This window comes from Babylonia areolata, chromosome 35 (genome assembly GCF_041734735.1).
Source record: "Babylonia areolata isolate BAREFJ2019XMU chromosome 35, ASM4173473v1, whole genome shotgun sequence".
NCBI classification, from domain to species: domain Eukaryota; kingdom Metazoa; phylum Mollusca; class Gastropoda; order Neogastropoda; family Buccinidae; genus Babylonia; species Babylonia areolata.
Window position 1 is genome coordinate 5052481 of NC_134910.1, and position 20214 is coordinate 5072694.

Consider the following 20214-nt stretch of genomic DNA (forward strand, 5'->3'; position numbering starts at 1 on the left):
TTGCTCGGGTGCTTACCCTTGCGGATGATGGCCTGGTCTTCAAAACTTCGAAAGATGCTCAGGAGAGAACTAAAGCCGTCCAGAAACAACTAAACAATATTGCTCAATGGTGCAAAGACACAGGATCTTCCATCAATCCAGCGAAAGCCCAAACGTTGCTGTGCACCCTCAACAACAAAACCGCGAGCAAATCACCACCTTCTGTGTCATTCGATGAGATTCAAATTGAGAAAACTGAATGCCTACACTACCTAGGAATACACTTCGACAGGATGCTGACCTTCAGAAAACATACGGAAAATACTGTTCTCAAATGCAAAAAGGGCCTTTCAGTCTTAAAAGCAATGGCAACCAAAGGAATTGAACAACGCCACCTCTTCCTGCTATACCAATCACTCGTCCTCAGTGTGATCGACTATGGACTTGGGCTAACAACACCGTCTCAAAGCAACCTCCTAAAATTAGAAAGAGTACACGCCCACAGAAACCATGCGATACCTGCTTGACCTTCCTTCAGTGCAGGCCAGAAACAAGTTAGAACAGGTCAAGACCTACTTAAAAGCATTAGAAAACCCTCAAAACCCACTGCATGACGCAGTCAAAGAACCAAAAGGCAGCCGTCTAGGACGAGGAAGATCATGGATGGGACAAGCAGAAGACACAATCCAGCTAGTATGCCGACTACAAGACCTGAAAGAAACAAAAGAATGGGAGAAAAACCCCGAAAACCTCAACCATCTATTCAACACAGTCATTTCACCCACTCTCGGAAGACATTGTCGGGAATGGCCAGAGGGCAAAACTGATGCGGAATTGAAGCTACTCATAGAAGAAAACAGTAAAGAAGAGGACATCATCATATACACAGATGGCTCAGTCACCAAAGACCAGTCTGGTTGGGGATTCACTGCGAAACAAAATGGGAAAACAATTTGGGAAGAGAATGCTGCCTACAAAGTCACATCCTCCAGCCTAACGATGGAAGTTGAAGCTGCGACACATGCCCTCCAGTGGCTATCGTCCATCCATACGCCCGGAAACCAACATGCCATGATTCTAACAGACTCAATGAACCTCATACAGAAAATTGAAAACGGAATGGGAAGCCCAGAGTGGCATAAGGCAATGCGCAACTTTCAGATTAAAAAACTCACATGGTCATACTGCCCGGGACATGCAGGTGTTAAGGGAAATGAGCGAGCTGACAGACTTGCTGGTAACGCAACACCAACGAGCGGCCTACATCTAGGAAAATCGGAAATCCTCAGAAAAATCAAAGAATACCAAAAAGAACACGTACAAGGCCATCACACCATCGATCGCCTCAAAGAAATAAAAGCAGAGAGAGGGAGCGGCCGCAAGTCTAACATGAAAGGTAGAGCACGATGCTTTGCAAATCAAACAAATATCGGCATCATTTCCAAACCAACATTGCGCAAATTTCTTCAAAACGGAACAGAGTCTCTGTGGGCCTTTCCAAATACAATAGACTGAGCAACACACTAGACGCCACGTTTTTGGCATCAGAGATCTTTTCCCATCCCTCTTGCGGCCAGTCAGTGGCAGCCTCTGTGCGTGTGTGGATGTGTGGGTCTGTGCTTTTGAGTGCGTTTGTGAATGCGCGAGAGTGTAAGTGTACACAGGTGTCAGGAGAGATCTGTGTACGCGTGTGTGTGTGTGTGTGTGTGTGTGTGTGAGAGAGAGGAGGTGGGAGTGCGGGGGGAGGTGGGGTAGAGGATTAGGTATGTGAGTATATGCATGCCTACACTGTGGAATCAACAGGATATTGGAACGTATATATATATATATATATATATATATATATATATATATATATATATATCTTTGTATATATGTGTGTGGGGTTGGGGGTGGGAGATATGGGCGTATGTGTGTGTGCTTGTACAAGTAAGTGTTCATCTCTGTGAGTGTGTGTTTGTGTGTGTGTGTGTGTGTGTGTGCCGTGGAAGCTGCAATACGTAGACTAGAAATGAGTGTGTGGAGGAGGGGGTAGAGGAGGTGCAAGGTAATGTGTGTGTGTGTGTGTGTGTGTGTGTGTGTGTGTGTGTGTGTGTGTGTTGGAGCTCATGTACGTTTATATGTATTTGACTGTGCTTTCATATCTGTGAAACTGCATGTTTGGTGCATTTCTGTTGTGCATGTGTGGGTGTGTGTGTGTGTGAATGTGTGTCTTCATGTTTTACATTTATTCGCTTATTTATCACCATTGTTGTCTTATTTATTTATTTATTTATTTTTATTTTTTTATTTTTTTTTATAGTATTACTATTATTATTACTACTACCTTTTTCTATATTATAATTATTATTCATTTATTTATTTATTTATTTAAGCTTATCATTTATTCCCCCGTTTTTTTTTTTTTTTTTTGTTTTTTTTTTGTTTTTCTCAATGCCTGACTAAGCGCGTTGGGTTACGCTGCTGGTCAGGCATCTGCTTGGCAGATGTGGTGTAGCGTATATGGTTTGTCCGAACGCAGTGACGCCTCCTTGAGCAACTGAAACTGAAACTGTTGTTGTTGCTGTTTTCTTCTTTCTTTCTTTTTCTTTTTTTTTTCTCTCTCTCACTCTTTTTGTTGAGAATGTTTTTGTTTTGTTTTTTTAACTTCTTTTTTTCCGCTTATAGTTGACTTCATCAAGTTTTTGGCGCCTTATACATATTATTATTATTAGTAGTAGTTCTTTTTTATGTATTTATCTATTATTTATTTACTTTTTTTTTTCTCAAGGCCTGACTAAGCGCGTTGGGTTACGCTGCTGGTCAGGCTTCTGCGTGGCAGATGTGGTGTAGCGTATATGGATTTGTCCGAACGCAGTGACGCCTCCTTGAGCTACTGAAACTGAAACTGAAATCTATTTTTTTACATTTCCATCTACTGACAGTCCCTGTCTTGTTGCTTCTTTCTTAATGGACAATTTGCGCTTAGACAAATCCATATACGCTACACCACATATGCCAAGCAGATGGCTGAACAGCAGCGAAACCCAACGTACTTTGTCGGGCCTTGAGGGGAAATAAAGATGATAATGATGATGACGATGATGACAGATACGTATATAAATAGCCTAGTTTCCTTTGTGGTGTCCACGACTCAGGATCAGTCTGATTTGACCAGCTCAGTACTGACCGTTCCGTGCCAAAATGTGCAGGCCATAGTGTCACATGTTTTTGTACTGTTCGGGACTGAGCTCAACAAAGCATTGTATTAAAAAAAATCATAATGGTTTCACTCCGACCAATCCTCTATATTCTGCATTTCCTTCAATCACAGAAGACTTTCTTTTCATTTGAATGAATTATGTTTTTGCTTTATTCAATGCCCCTGTCATTGCCAGTTTTGAAAGAACAACATTCTATTTTCATCTTATTTTCATCTTGTCAAAAAAGTCGTTGAACAGCTGTTGTGAATGATTACATCTGTGAGTTCCCATTCGCCTTTGTATTCTAGGATTGAGCTCAGTATTTTTCCAAAATCCACTGAACAAACGTGATCTGGTACACCAATCTCTCACCTAGTATTGACAAACAACAACAACAACAACAAAAAACAACAAAAAACAAACAAACAAACAAACAAAAAAAACCGTGCACAGTTGTGGTTGTTTGCTTGTCTCAGCTTCTGTTGCTGTTGCTGTAGTTCCGACAGCTACTGCTGCTACAGTTGCTGCTGCTGCTGCGACTATCACTCCTACTGCTGCTGCTGCTGCTATGTTTGCTGCTATTGTTTCTGCTACTGTAGCACTCATTGCTTATGCCCTTACTACTACTACTACTGCTGCTGCTACTACTACTACTACTGCTGCTGCTGCTGCTGTTGCTATTGCCAATGTTACTGCTGCTGATGCTGTTGCTATTGCCAATGTTGCTTCTCTTGCAGTCGAACAGTAAGCAATGCAACATTTGAGAGATCTTTCATATCAGAGCAAGCTTTCAAAGCACTGTTTCAATAAGTTCTCGATTTTATGTTATCACGGCACGGTGGTCTTGCTACTTTCGACCTGTAGATAAAAAGCCGTATGGTTTTGGATGAACTTCCGAAGTTGCTCTTAAGTTGATCCTGTATTATCCAATTATGCAGAGAAACACAAACAAACAAATTAAATGACACAATGCAATACAAAACAACACAAAGACCTACCATCATGCTCCTTATCGCGAATGAATTGGTAAACCAGGAAACGTTATTAATGATTACGTGTTTTGTCACTTTGTGACACATAATTGATACAAACTGGCCATGCAAATACATCAGTTCATGTGTTGCAACTTCAAAAGAAATGCTTGGGTACATGGTTACATCACTAATAAGTCAACAGACTGAAAACGGCATGATAAACCGAAACAGTGATGACATGTCTGTCAAAGGACATATTACTGATAGTGCTAATTACTAGTATATTACTAATAATTGTATGTTCCGTCACTGTGTAACCAGGAATTTCCAAAGGTGGCAACTGTCAGTCACATCCTGACATGTGTCTCCACGGAGCGCTGTGTTCTGGTGGAAAATGTCAGTGCAATTCTGCAGTAGCGGATACTCAAACGGAAAAATGCGGTACGCTACTTTTTCGTTTTTGTTGTTTTTTCCTTTCCTCTCTCTCTTTCTCGCCCCCCCCCCCCCCCCCCTCTCTCTCTCTCTCTCTCTCCCTCCCCCTCTCTCTTTCTTTTTCTCTCCCGCCCCCCACTCTTCCTCCCTCATTCCCCCCTCTCTCTCTTTCGTTCTCTCTGTTTCTCTCTCCCTGTTCCTTGAAGGATGTTTGGTTTATGCCGGAAGTTTTGAATGGCAAATTTGACGACATGAAAGAAGACATGAAGAACATCCGTGATTCGTGTGCAAATCTGAATGTTGAGGTTTCAGGACTTAAAGAAGAAGGCTCCAGTAGAATGAATCTTGTTGTTTGGTTCATGCAGACGCGAAAGACAATAAAGTGGGAGGGGGCTGCACTCTTCTGCCTGTCAAGGAAACAGGCGATGGAAGCCACCTGATAGAAATTCCGAAATCAACGTGTAATGATCCCAGGGCATCGTGTATTGATAATAAATGTCAGTGTCAGAGTAGCAGCCTTGTCGCAGAACCCACCACTTTGGAATGTCGTGAGTATTGAGGGTTTGGTTCTTGTGTCCCTCTCTTCCCGTGCCTGCCTACCTGCCTGCCTGCCTGCCTGTCTTTCTGCTTCTGTCTCTGTCTGTCTTTTGTGAAATTGTTAGAAACCTTGCTTTGTATTTATATAAAGCTTTCAAAGTCCGAGAAACTATTACGTCATGAAAACACTGTTTTGTTGCTAAGCTAATTTTCATTTGAACTTATGTTATATCGAGTTTTCTATGTATGTTGTATTATGTGAAATGTTTTTGTTTTTGTTTTTCTTTGTTTTTCATTGTTGTCTGTTCATATACCCCTTCATTAGGGGCCTTGGCCTATATGAATAAATCATCTTGAATCTCTGTCTGTCTGTCCATCTGTCTGTCTATTTGTTTATGACCTGTGTCCCACTGTCTGTCTATATGTCTGTCTGTCTGTATCTCCCTCTCTCTCTCTCTCTCTCTCTCTCTCTCTCTCTCTCTCTCTCGTCCACTCTTTTTTTCTTCTCTTTTCCATTTTATCATGCTTTGTTAAATTCGGACATATCAAACAATGTGCGTGCATTATGAAAGATTTATGGAAGCGATTCTATAAGATGTACCTTTTTTTCGAGAGAATTTCGGACAAACATTACTGGGTCATAGGGGAATAAATGGCTGTTGATTGGTAGAATTGTCACTCGATCATTTAATGATTCGCTCCGAAGTATCCGGTGTGTGTGTGTGTGTGTGTATGTGTGTGTGTGTGTGTGTGTGTGTGTGTGTTTCTCTCTCTCTCTCTCTCTCTCTCTCTCTCTCTCTCTCTCTCTCTCTCTCTCTCTCTGTGTGTGTGTGTGTGTGTGTGTGTGTGTGTGTGTGTGGAGTAGAGTTAAGTGAAACTTTAATGTTAAGATAGTACAATGAATTAGCTGCAACTGTTTTTTCTGTTGTTTTTTGTTGCTGTTGGCGTGTGTGTGTGTGTGTGTGTGTGTGTTTACAAGAAGTTACCTGAAGATAAATAAGAAGAGAGAGAGAGAAAGGGGATCTGATAAAAATAAAACGCACCAAAAAAACAACAACAAAAACACACATACAAATACAAAAGAAAAAATGTGATATGGAAATACATGGCTGCATTTTGTACAGATGAACAGATGAATACCCACGATCACACCATCTCATAATATTCAAAGCAAGCATGTACAGAACATTGAACAAACAGTAAGTGAAGCAGATTTCTAAATACATGTACCCTGGTATAACTGGCCATATTTTAGACAGTTGCATGTTTCTTAAGATTATTATCAAACGCATTTTTCGTACAAGTGTATAGAAAATTTGTACATGATATTTCTTGGTCTAGGTATACATAACATACTCCTATGTCTGTGTTTATTTAGGTCTTCATTGTTCTATGGAGCATTTCCGTGTATAACATCATGCATGCAAACTGTCATGTTGAAGAACGGTCAGGTTTGTAAAGATGATATCTTAAGCTGTTTATAGTCCATTAGAACACAAGTTCGTGTTGCGACAATTGTTCCATAAAGTTGATGAATAATCCTTTAATCAACGATTGTCAGAACATGGGCACAGAAAATAAGCTATTATGATTGGATGTGAAGTATAGACATAGGTACCTTGAAGTCCAATAGCCCAAGTTCCCCATCACAGTATCCAGCATCTGCAGACGATCAAGAGAGAATGCACGTCAAGTAGACAGAAACACAGAGAGAAGGATTATAAAATTGTGCAGAAAGAGGGAACAGAGTTGGAGAGAGAAAGAGAGGGAGAGAGAGTCAACGCTGTGTTATCACCAGACAGGCCAGACAGAACACGCCACCCTGCACGCCGTGGTGGTGTGTCCATCGAGATCGATGATGACCATCGTTGTCATCCAGATGGGGGATGGGGGATGGGGGGAGGGTGGTGGTGGGGTGGGGGGAAGGATGCTCATGAATCTATCTGTGAGTGCGCAGATGGCTGAATAGTCCAATCTGCGCACGAAATGTTCGCTGACAGTTGGGGCAGACAAAGACAGGCATGTCATTGTCAGGGAGCTTGTTTGCCCGTGACTTTCTGGCCTGCCTCTTCTCAACAGCTGCAGCAGTCCTGTTGGCCTCGCACAACCTGGCGCCTTTGTGCACAGCAGCGCGCCATTTGTCACGGTCCACTGCAGATTCCTCCCAGGAGTCAGGGTTGATATCAAACGCTTTCAGAGAGACTTTCAGAGTATCTCTGAAGCGCTTCTTCTGACCTCCGTGTGATCTCTTCCCTTGTTGCAGCTCGCCATAGAAGAGCCTTTTGGGCAGCCGATGGTCTGGCATGCGCGCCACGTGTCCAGCCCAGCGAAGCTGGGACTGCATCAGGATGGTGAAGATGCTGGGAAGGGTGGCTTTTGCGAGCACCTCTGTGTCTGGGGTCTTGTCTTGCCACTTGATGTTCAGTAGCTTCCTTAGGCATGTTGTGTGGAAGTGGTTCAGCTTCTTGGCATGTCGTTGGTACACTGTCCAAGTTTCGCAGGCGTACAGTAGTGTGGGGAGAACTACTGCTCTGTAGACCTTTAGCTTGGTCTCAAGACTAATGCCTCTTCTGTTCCAGACATTTGCATTGAGTCTACCAAAAGTTGCGCTTGCTCTTGCAATCCTGACGTTCACTTCATCGTCGATGGTCGCATTTCGTGACAGTGTGCTGCCAAGGTATGTGAACCGCTCCACCGCACTGAGTCTCTGACCGTTGACTGTGATGTTGGGCTCAACGTAGGGTTTCCCTTGGGCTGGCTGATGGAGAACTTCAGTTTTCCTCGTGCTGATGGTAAGGCCGAAGTTCCTGCTGGCAGTGGCAAACTTGTCGACGCTGAGTTGCATGTCAGCTTCAGATCCAGCGTTGAGGGCACAATCATCAGCAAACAAAAAGTCTCTGATGATGTCTGTCATGACCTTCGTTTTTGCTTGAAGCCTTCTGAGGTTAAACAGCTTGCCATCTGTTCGGTACTTTAGGCCGATTCCAACATCGCCATCTCTGAAGGCATCAGTAAGCATTGCAGAGAACATGAGGCTGAACAGCGTTGGAGCCAGGACGCAGCCTTGCTTGACACCATTTGTGACAGCAAAAGGAGCAGATGTTTCACCACTGTCCTGGACTCGAGCCTGCATGCCTTCATGGAATTGGCTGACCAAGGAAATAAATTTCCGAGGGCATCCGTACTTGGCCATGATCTTCCACAGTCCCTCTCTACTCACGGTGTCGAAGGCCTTAGTGAGGTCGACATAGGTGGAGAACAGATCAGCATTTTGCTCCTGACATTTCTCTTGCAGCTGCCTTGCAGCAAACACCATGTCAGTGGTTCCGCGCTCTTTCCGGAATCCACATTGGCTCTCAGGCAAATGACCTTGGTCAAGGTGTGCTGTGAGGCGGTTAAGTAGGATCCTGGCAAGTATCTTGCCTGCGATGGAGAGCAAGGAAATGCCCCGATGGTTATCACAGGCTTGCCGGTTCCCCTTTCGCTTGTACAAGTGAATGATAGATGCATCTTTGAAATCCTGGGGGATCGTCTCTTCTTTCCACATGAGTGAGTACAGCTGATGAAGCTTCTCAGTCAGCACAGTGCCTCCATCCTTGTAGACCTCTGCTGGTATGGAGTCTGAGCCAGGTGCTTTGCCACTGGATAGCAGATGGATTGCTTTCTGGGTCTCAAGAAGTGTTGGCGGATCGTCCAGTGCTTCGTTGGTGGGGACTTGTGGGAGACGGTCTATGGCTTCATCATTTATGGAGGAAGGGCGATTTAAGACACTGTTGAAGTGCTCAGCCCACCGTTCGAGAATGTTCTCCTTCTCGGTGATCAAGGTATTCCCATCTGCACTGAGGAGGGGGGATGATCCTGAGGATGTGGGGCCGTAGACTTCTTTTAAGGCATCATAGAACCTCTTCATATCGTGCCTGTCAGCATATCCCTGGATCTCATCAGCTTTGTCACTCAGCCACTTATCCTGCATCTGGCGTAACTTTTGCTGTACAGTCCTGCGGATGGCATTGTATGCATCCTTTTTTGATGTGGACTTTGGGTTGCTCAGGTGGGCTTGATGCAGACGGCGTTTCTCATCCAGAAGCTGCTTGATTTCATCACAGTTTTCATCAAACCAGTCTTTGTGCTTTCTGGTCATGGGTCCAAGGGTCTCTGAAGCTGTACTATAGATCAGCTCACGCAGGGTCCTCCAGTCAGACTCCACATTCTGGTTGTCCAGAGAGGCGGATTCCAGACGATCTTCCAGCAGCTCCACAAAGGACTGTTTGATGGTGTTGCTTTTCAGCTTAGCGATGTTGAGCCGTTTTGGAGCCTTCTGGCCTTGGGGGCGTCTCTTGGGTTGGATTCGAATATTCAGCTTCGAGACTACAAGGCGATGGTCTGTCCAACACTCGGCGCCGCACATGGTCTTTGTTACACGTACGTCTTGCCTATCCCTTTTCCTGACGATGACATAATCGATGAGATGCCAATGCTTTGAGCGAGGGTGCATCCATGACGTCCTGTTACGGGTAGGGAGGCAGAAAACTGTGTAGGGAGGCAGAAAACTGTGTAAAGGTGACGTCAAAGGCACCAAGTGCCCGTAAAGTATCCGTCAGCACGTCTCAATCACAGTTCATGCTGAACTCACAAAGTCCGGCTTAAGACACCAGGACCTCTAGAGGTGGGGCCTTTTGGGGTGTTTGGACAGGATGAGAACAAGAGGCAATATTTTGACGGACTTGAGAAGTCAGAGAGGCCAAGAGCAAACTGGAGCAATTGAACCCCACATAGCTATAACAATCTGAACACCTGAAACCACTTACATATATCACAACGCCCATACAATGCATAACCCAAATATGTTCTGTGGATACTATAATTTATTAAGTTCATCTGTTTGTTAACATGCATCTGAAATGCTTGAATGAAGAGACGTGTCATCTGCAAACATTACGCATTTAAAGTGTGTGTGTGCGTGTGTGTGTATGTATGTATGTATGTGTGTGTGTGTGTGTGTGTGTGTGTGTGTGTGTGTGTGTGCGCTCCCCAAAAGGTGGACAGCCTGGCGCTGAGTGTGATACAAACACTGGTAGGTGCGTGCCCGGAGCAGTTTGTGATACTGACTTACTCTGCGGTGAGTATAGACGTGGATCGAAATGATATCGCGGGCTGTGAATGTGCCAACACTATGAACGTAACCTGAACAAGAGAGAGAGAGATGGACCATGGCACTAACGGTCCGTGTAAAATATAAAAACATAGATTGATAGAAAGAAGGAAAGTAAGAAAGAAAGAGAGAGTGAGAAAGACAGAGAGAGAGAGAGAAAGAAAGTAAGAAAGAGAGTGAGAAAGACAGACAGACAGAGAGATTATGACACTTTTACACTCTGGCACTTTAATCTCACATGCCATTGGGTCCTTATGGGTGAATGCATCAACATGTTTTTGTTACATAATGGAATGAATATGATAGGAGCAACTATTGAAGTGAAACAATAAGGAACACTACTTTCTTTCAAGAAGAAAATGGAGTCAACTAACAGGCTACCCAAAACATTATAATTTCCCCATTCTTTCATCCATCAGTCAATACCAGACTCCACCAGATGGCCGGTTACAACGGAAATAACATATCTATCGAATCACACATGTAACTGTGAGTAGGCTTTTTTTTGCCCAATGTTCATAGCGTTTCTTCATATTTGCCATGAAATGTATCACCACGTTATCTCATGATGTAAACATGCTAAAGGGATCTGTTCTTTTTCCAGTATCATATTCATAAACCGCACATTTATTTTTCAAACAAGCAATCAAACATGTACTTTATTTCATCAACTTTGGAATAACACAAAAAGCATGAAGAATCTGTGGACTTCAAGTAAATCGAGGCAAGAGGCCCCCCTAAAGCAAGAAATCCGATTTCTTTTCTCGTTGAAGCCACAACACATCTTAACTAACTGTACACGATTGCAGCCCAACCACGCTAGAACATATCCCAAGCAATCGTAGATTGAAACAAGCAATTGTACGTAAGAGGTGATCAAAGAAAGACATTATTTTGGCCTTCTTGCCCAGACGTAGGGCAAAACGCCCTCGAGCGAGGGGCAAAGCGCCTGGTGTGGGCGTTTTTCCCCTTGATCTAATTACTAACTTGATACTCAATAGGATATAAATCGCGTTGCATTTAGGTTGTAATCAGCCTACATGAGTATACTGGTAATGCTTAAAGCTTTCTTCTTCTTCTTCTTCTTCTTCTTCGTTTGTGGGCTGCAACTCCCACGTTCACTCGTGTGTACACGAGTGGCCTTTTACGTGTATGAGCATTTTGACCCTGTCATGTAGGCAGCCATACTCCGTTTCCGGGGGTGTGCATGCTGGGTATGTTCTTGTTTCCATAACCCACCGAAGACAGACATTGATTACAGGATCTTTAACGTGCGTATTTGTTCTTCTGCTTGCGTGTAGACACGAATGGGATTCAGGCACAAGCAGGTCTGCACATGATTATGTTGACTTGGGAGATCAGAAAACTCTCCACCCTTCACCCACCAGGCGCCGTTACCGAGATTCGAATCCGGGACCCTCAGATTGAAAGTCCGACACTTTAACCACTCAGCTGTTGCGTCTGTCATATCTATATTCGTCTCTCTCTCTCTCTCTCTCTCTCTCTCTCTCTCTCTCTCTCTCTCTCATTCACTGTCACACAGCCTTTATTCTTTCAGCTTGTCACTCTACCTCCAGTAATCACATAAGCACGCTCTCTCTTGGAGTCTATACAATTCTGTCACAATCTCTACAATGAAAATGATCAACAAAACTGGTTGCAAACCTCCCCCTTCCTCTCTCTCTCTCTCTCTGGATGACCGACTTTGCGGATGATCTTTCCCTGCTGCCCCATAACCAGCAGCAGATGCAGTGTAAGACCACAGCACTAGCGGACAACTCATCACAAGTAGACCTCAACATCCACAGAGACAAGACGGAGACCATGAGAACGAATGCAACTGGTGCTGAGCCAGTCACACTCGAAGGTAAGGTACTGGATGAGATGGAATCATTCACGTATTTTGGAAGCACCATTGACAAGCAGGCCGGCGCAGATGCAGATGTCAAAGTAAGGATTGTCAGGGCCAGAGCAGCCTTAATACAGCTCATGAACATCTGGAGCTCCAATGTGCTGTAAAAAATAAACTGAAATTCGGTTCTTCAATTTCAACGTGAAGTAAGTGCTGCTGTATTGTACTGAGCGATGGAGGATGAAAAAGACTGCACTCAAGAAAGTGTCGATATTCATCAACAGCTGTTTGAGAAGAATCCTCTAGACCCACTGGCCACACAAGATCAGCAGCATCTACCTATGGAAGAAGACACAACTGTCAGCTGAAAGAATCTGGAAGAAGAAACTGAGGATGGATCAGGCAAACGCTGCGAAAATAATCGTCAAGCATCACCAGACAGGCCCTAAGATGCCGTCAAAGGAAGAAATAGATACTGACCGAGAAACACGTGACGAAGACACCTCCAAGCAGACACCACGAAGATGGGCCTTACCTGGAGCCAGACAGAGGCAAAGACACAGCTAGGATAGGGGATTGTGGAGGTCTGTTGTTGACGATCTATACTCCAGAAGAGATGAAAGGCCTCACAAAGTCGTTTACCTGTTTCTCAGTAATGTTTGCTTTGTACGGTGGAGATGTTGTGATGGCCGCATATTCTGCTTTTTTGTAAGCCCACTGGCGTTTTGAATGTCAGATTTTGGAGAGATGTCATTAAGAATGGCCCTGATCTGCTGACTGGAACACGGTGAAGGCCCAGATGCTACATGTGGTTATGGGAATGGACATCTATTTGTTAATTGTTCTGAAGGGGGTGTATCTGAACGTATACCACCCACCTCCACCTTCTCTCTCTCACATGCACGCATGTTATGAATGCACTTTGCCTTTCAGGGTGCAAAATAATACCTTTGAACAGCATATCTCGCTTTCAGAAATCAATAGTGAACCCATTATGTGTCGGGTGTGACAGATGCGAAATGAAAGACGTATGCCATTTATTTTGTCTGCCCAAGATACACATTCTTGCGTAAATGAATATTCTCTTCTGTTATATCCCCTTCAGATTTGAAGATCCAGTTGTTCTGTTCAAATGGTAGGATTTTTAAATTCAGAATTGATATTACGGAATGCTCAAAGGTCGTAACTGCATAATTGCAAGGTTACTTCCAGAAAAAAAAGAAAAAAAAAAAAAAGAAGCAAAACATATAGGAAAAGTGCGTAGCTGAATATAAAATTGCCTTGAATACCTTATAGTTGCCATTGTCTACCCCTTTGTTCACATGGGTCTTACGGCCTGTAAAAAATGAATATTTATCTTTTGTATTTTGTATGTATGAATGCACAAGTACAGCAATGCTGTTTAAGATTTATCAAGCAAAACACTTTATGTCAGAAAGAAGCATAAAGGAAGAGTTCACAATCTTTTCCAAATCAACGGGGGCAAAACACCCAGTGAAGGGGTAAAAGGCCCACTGGTAGGCGTCTTGCCCCAACGCATTGTAGGCATTTTGCCCGTCTGAAAACATTAAGATGATAGATTGCCTCCCACCCCCACCCCCGTCCCTTTCTTTATTGCAGCGTTTTGTCCTTGATTCTTCTATTCATTTTTTCTGTATTCCTGTCTTTTATCATTGTCTTGCAGCGATAGACGTGGGGCACTCCTGCTCTGGAGAAAGAAGCGGGAACTGCAGGATTGGTAGTGTCTGTGACACAGATGAAAAATGCCGTGAGTATACAGCAACAGCAGCAGCAACAACAATATACTTCTCAAAAGAATGTAAGTGACACAAAATAAATCGCACACAGTCCCAAATATAAAATTCACATAATTTCTGTCTCGATCAGCTTCAGACAATTGCACGAACACAATCGGTTCTCTTAAAGTGATGGACTAGTAATTGGAGTTGTGTAAAGGCGTTAGCAAATACGCAGTTCAATACTGATCTATTGGGATTTGGGGAGGCCGGGAGGGGGGATGGCAGAGAGACACATCTCCTGATCCGCTTTCAGTGTCACTCTGCTATTCCCGAATGGACAGCCACACCCGGACTCGCTAGATTTTGACCATGAAGGAAAAAAAAAGAAAAAAAAAAGAACAGGAACAAACTTGCGAGATTTCTCGGCAGTTTTCACGAATCTCTCTCTTACAAAATGACGAGTACCCGCTGTTGCAATGGACTGAGTTGGATGAATATATATATATATATATATATATATATATATATATATATATATATATATAAACAAGGGAAGGGGGTGTCTTATTAATGGTTAGATGATGGGAACTGACTGCGGGTAGATGTAAGATGATGTAAAAAAAAAACAAAAACCAAAAAACCAACAACAACAAAAATAAACAAACAAACAAACAAAAAACCACAAGGGCATAAACTGTTTGGTTGTGTTGTCGTATGTGATTTTGTACTGTGTTCCATCGTAATACTTCCTGTAAACATATTAATTTTGGGGAGAGGTGGTGGTGGGATGACTGACACAGGAAAAGAGACGTGAAAAGTAGCAGAGGTTGATAAGAAGACTCTCTCTCTCTCTCTCTCTCTCTCTCTCTCTCTCTCTCTCCAGTGCCAAGCTAACATTTAAGCCCCTCCCCTTTCTCTCTCGTTACCCCCTGACCCTCACAACCACCCCCCACCACCCAACACACACACACACACACCACACTCTGTCATATCCTTTTCCCAACAGTCAATATTAAGTCAGCCAAAATGGTCCTTCCCTTTGCCTCATGACTACTTTCTCTCACCCTAACCATGTGCTGTACGCCAAAGCATGGTTCTGTCAAACCCACAAGAGTATGATGACGATGATGATGACCATGTTGATAATGAAATCATGCTTTCCTTTTTCTTTCTTCAGATCTGGATATCAACCAGAACTGTGCGAATACGACGAATGGTTGTAGAAATGGTACCGTCTGTGATGTCCTCAACAGATGCAGTGAGTTTTCTGCTTGCTTTCTCTGTCTCTCTCTCTGTCTCTCTCTCTGTCTCTCTCTCTGTCTCTCTGGTCACGTCTACGTTCTCTTTATAGATACATACATACATGGTGTGTGTCCATCGAGATCGATGATGACCATCGTTGTCATCCAGCTGGGGGATGGTGGGAGGGTGGTGGTGGGGTGGGGGGGAGGATGCTCATGAATCTATCTGTGAATGCGCAGATGGCTGAATAGTCCAATCTGCGCACGAAATGTTCGCTGACAGTTGGGGCAGACAAAGACAGGCATACCATTGTCAGGGAGCTTGTTTGCCCGTGACTTTCTGGCCTGCCTCTTCTGAACAGCTGCAGCAGTCCTGTTGGCCTCGCACAACTTGGCGCCTTTGTGCACAGCAGCACGCCATTTGTCACGGTCCACTGCAGATTCCTCCCAGGAGTCAGGGTTGATATCAAACGCTTTCAGAGGGACTTTCAGAGTATCTCTGAAGCGCTTCTTCTGACCTCCGTGTGATCTCTTCCCTTGTTGCAGCTCGCCATAGAAAAGCCTTTTGGGCAGCCGATGGTCTGGCATGCGCGCCACGTGTCCAGCCCAGCGAAGCTGGGACTGCATCAGGATGGTGAAGATGCTGGGAAGGGTGGCTTTTGCGAGCACCTCTGTGTCTGGGGTCTTGTCTTGCCACTTGATGTTCAGTAGCTTCCTGAGGCATGTTGTGTGGAAGTGGTTCAGCTTCTTGGCATTGCGTTGGTACACTGTCCAAGTTTCGCAGGCGTACAGTAGTGTGGGGAGAACTACTGCTCTGTAGACCTTTAGCTTGGTCTCAAAACTAATGCCTCTTCTGTTCCAGACATTTGCACTGAGTCTACCAAAAGTTGCGCTTGCTCTTGCAATCCTGACGTTGACTTCATCGTCGATGGTCGCATTTCGTGACAGTGTGCTGCCAAGGTATGTGAACCGCTCCACCACACTGAGTCTCTGACCGTTGACTGTGATGTTGGGCTCAACGTAGGGTTTCCCTGGGGCTGGCTGATGGAGAACTTCAGTTTTCCTCGTGCTGATGGTAAGGCCGAAGTTTCTGCTGGCAGTGGCAAACTTGTCAACGCTGAGTTGCATGTCAGCTTCAGATCCAGCGTTGAGCTCACAATCATCAGCAAACAAAAAGTCTCTGATGATGTCTGTCATGACCTTCGTTTTTGCTTGAAGCCTTCTGAGGTTAAACAACTTACCATCTGTTCGGTACTTTAGGCCGATTCCAACATCGCCATCTCTGAAGGCATCAGTAAGCATTGCAGAGAACATGAGGCTGAACAGCGTTGGAGCCAGGACGCAGCCTTGCTTGACACCATTTGTGACAGCAAAAGGAGCAGATGTTTCGCCTTTGTCCTGGACTCGAGCCTGCATACCTTCATGGAATTGGCTGACCAAGGAAATAAATTTCCGAGGGCATCCGTACTTGGCCATGATCTTCCACAGTCCCTCTCTACTCACGGTGTCGAAGGCCTTAGTGAGGTCGACATAGGTGGAGAACAGATCAGCATTTTGCTCCTGACATTTCTCTTGCAGCTGCCTTGCAGCAAACACCATGTCGGTGGTTCCGCGCTCTTTCCGGAATCCACATTGGCTCTCAGGCAAATGACCTTGGTCAAGGTGTGCTGTGAGGTGGTTTAGTAGGATCCTGGCAAGTATCTTGCCTGCAATAGAGAGCAAGGAAATACCCCGATGGTTATCACAGGCTTGCCGGTTCCCCTTTTGCTTGTACAAGTGAATGATAGATGCATCTTTGAAATCCTGGGGGATCGTCTCTTCTTTCCGCATGAGTGAGTACAGCTGATGGAGCTTCTCAGTCAGCACAGTGCCTCCATCCTTGTAGACCTCTGCTGGTATGGAGTCTGAGCCAGGTGCTTTGCCACTGGATAGCAGACGAATTGCTTTCTGGGTCTCAAGAGGTGTTGGCTGATCGTCCAGTGCTTCGTTGATGGGGACGTGTGGGAGACGGTCTATGGCTTCATCATTTATGGAGGAAGGGCGATTTAAGACACTGTTGAAGTGCTCAGCCCAGCGTTCGAGAATTTTCTCCTTCTCGGTGATCAAGGTATTCCCATCTGCACTGAGGAGGGGGGATGATCCTGAGGATGTGGGGCCGTAGACTTCTTTTAAGGCATCATAGAACCTCTTCATATCGTGCCTGTCAGCATATCCCTGGATCTCATCAGCTTTGTCACTCAGCCACTTATCCTGCATCTGGCGTAACTTTTGCTGAACAGTCCTGCGGATGGCATCGTACACATCCTTTTTTGATGTGGACTTTGGGTTGCTCAGGTAGGCTTGATGCAGACGGCGTTTCTCATCCAGAAGCTGCTTGATTTCATCACAGTTTTCATCAAACCAGTCTTTGTGCTTTCTGGACATGGGTCCCAGGGTCTCTGAAGCTGCACTATAGATCAGCTCACGCAGGTTCCTCCAGTCAGACTCCACATTCTGGTTGTCCAGAGAGGCGGATTCCAGACGATCTTCCAGCAGCTCCACAAAGGACTGTTTGATGGTGATGTTTTTCAGCTTAGCGATGTTGAGCCGTTTTGGAGCCTTCTGGCCTTGGGGGCGTCTCTTGGGCTGGATTCGAATATTCAGCTTCGAGACTACAAGGCGATGGTCTGTCCAACACTCGGCGCCGCACGTGGTCTTTGTTACACGTACATCTTGCCTATCTCTTTTCCTGACGATGACATAATCGATGAGATACCAATGCTTTGAGCGAGGGTGCATCCATGACGTCCTGTTACGGGTAGGGAGGCAGAAAACTGTGTTGGTTATCAGCAGTTCGCGCTCTGCACAGGTCTGAAGCAAAAGAATCCATTTGGGTTGCAGTGGCCCACACCGTGCTTTCCAATCACTCCATCCCAGGAGATGTAGTCAGAGCCAACTCTAGCATTGAAGTCCCCAAGAATGATAAGCTTGTCTGCTTTAGGGATAGCAGCAATGACAGAGTGAAGGTCCTCATAGAACTTCGCCTTCTCTTCATCCGGGTTGGTCATGGTTGGGGCGTAGGCACTGACAATGGTGAGGTGCTTCTGGCCAGATGCCAGTGGGATTTTCATGGTCATAAGCCTATCGTTGACTCCCTTTGGGATTCCAGCCAGCTTGCTGACAAGTGCTGTTTTTACTGCAAAACCAACGCCAGCCTCACGTCGCTCTTCGCTTCCTCGTCCACTCCAGAAGGTGTAACCAGATCCCCGTTCACAGAGCTCGCCTTCACCTGCAAGCCGAGTCTCACTCAAGGCTGTGATGTCAATGTTGTATCTGGCGAGTTCGGATGCAACTAGTGCCGTTCTCCTTTGGGGTCTGTCCGCGTTATCTCTGTCCAGGAGAGTCCTTATGTTCCAAGCACCAATGGTGAGAGGAACGATCCTTGTTTTTTTCTTTTCTTTCTTGTTGTTTCGACCGCTGATGTAGGGTCCCCGCCAGCCGCGGTATGCTGGCCAGGGTGATATGGAGCAGGCAATTTTTAGGGCACCTTTTCTAGCCCCTTCCTCATGCCAGTGAGGTGAGCAGTGCATTCCTAAAGAGGGCTGCTCAGACGCTCAGACGGCTGCCGAGCTCCATCACTGCTCCTGTCGACAAAGAACGACCCTATGGCCTGAGCCGCCTGCGTGCAGGTCTGCGACTGCGACTGCCAGTGTACCCACACCTGTCGTTTCGTCGCTCGCCTGTCGCCACAGGACTTGGGGGTGATGAAATGATGAAGGATGAAAGGTCATTTTGGATGACTGATGACTTGCGCGATGAGTTTGTTTAAAGTGAAGAGGAGTTGCGCAACGTCAACCTAATTCTCTCGTCCTGGTCCACCAATTTCCAGTGGCAAGACTAAGTCGAGACGACTGGAGGATGAGCACGGATGCAGTGGATGACCAAGATATCCTTTCGGTGTCTCATCTTGCTCTCTGCACTCCACAGTGCGTTGCTGTAACCGCCTTCCTCTCCGTCGGTGGCTTTATGACCAACGCCCTTCCGTCGGTGGCTTTCCTGAGCCAACGCCCTTTTATGGATCTCCATAAGGGTGTCTAGCCACCCGCCTCACCAGTCCCGGAAGGGAGCGGTGGGAGTGCCGGTTTAGTCGCCGGCAACCCGACCCTGAACAGGTTGTACTGGATTACAGGTTACCAGTAGCAGATCTAATGACCTGACCTGACAGAAACATACATACACACACACACACACACACACACACACACACACACACATATATATATACGAGGGTCATTCAATAAATAAGGTGAATTTTTCGGTATAAGGACTTCTAATACAGATAGAAGCTTACTTTTTTTTTTTTCAACGTAGTCTCCCAGCACTGTCACACACTTTTCCCATCTGTGCACAAGCTTCCGTATTCCCTCAGCGTAAAAATCTTTGGACTGATGTCTCAGCCAGTCGCTCACAACACTTTTGACTTCATCGTCACTTTCAAACTTCGTGCCTCTCGTGAACGCTTTCAAGGGACCAAACAGGTGAAAGTCTGAAGGGGCAAGGTCTGGGCTGTAAGGGGGATGAGGGAGCAGTTCCCAGCCCAGCTCGTTGATGGTCTGCACCATTCGGGAGTAAGCATCTTTGGCACCCACCGGCAGCTGACCTTCGAGTAGCCAAGGACATCATGGACAATTTTGTGTGCTGTCCCAACAGATAAGCTCAAAGTCCTTGCAATGTCATCCACTGTCACCCTTCTGTCAGACTGAATGAGGTCATTGACTGATTCGATCACCTCAGGAGACCTCACTTCTGTAGGCCTTCCAGGCCTGTCTTCATCCTCAACACTGCTCCGTCCTTCTTTAACTCTTTCCATACGAACGGCGAAAGAGACGACGTTAACAGCGTTTCACCCCAATTACCATCATCAAAATATTGCAAGCGGAAGGCTCTTATACTGAAGACGTGAATGTTGACAAAGAATACCACAATTCTGACGACGGAAGCTAAAGGTTGGGTCATCCAGACACCCACTGGACATCCGAGGGGTCTGTGTAGATGAGAAGAGAGGACTGGCCGTACTGAGTGAGTTAAACAATTTAGCCCACTTGTAGACATTTTTTCGGCTGAAACATGTGGCACCATACACAGTT

The 20214-nt window shown here is 45.3% G+C and overlaps 1 protein-coding gene across 1 annotated transcript in view; it reads left to right on the forward strand.

Moving 5' to 3' along the window:
• Window positions 1-20214, forward strand: part of LOC143277775 (uncharacterized) — a 76544-nt gene that overhangs the window by 19218 nt on the left and 37112 nt on the right. Inside the window, exons 7-11 of the mRNA XM_076582676.1 lie at window positions 4457-4576; window positions 4933-5115; window positions 10143-10223; window positions 13793-13876; window positions 15025-15105. Coding sequence (XP_076438791.1) covers window positions 4457-4576; window positions 4933-5115; window positions 10143-10223; window positions 13793-13876; window positions 15025-15105 — 549 coding nt within the window. The remainder of the gene's footprint in view (window positions 1-4456; window positions 4577-4932; window positions 5116-10142; window positions 10224-13792; window positions 13877-15024; window positions 15106-20214) is intronic.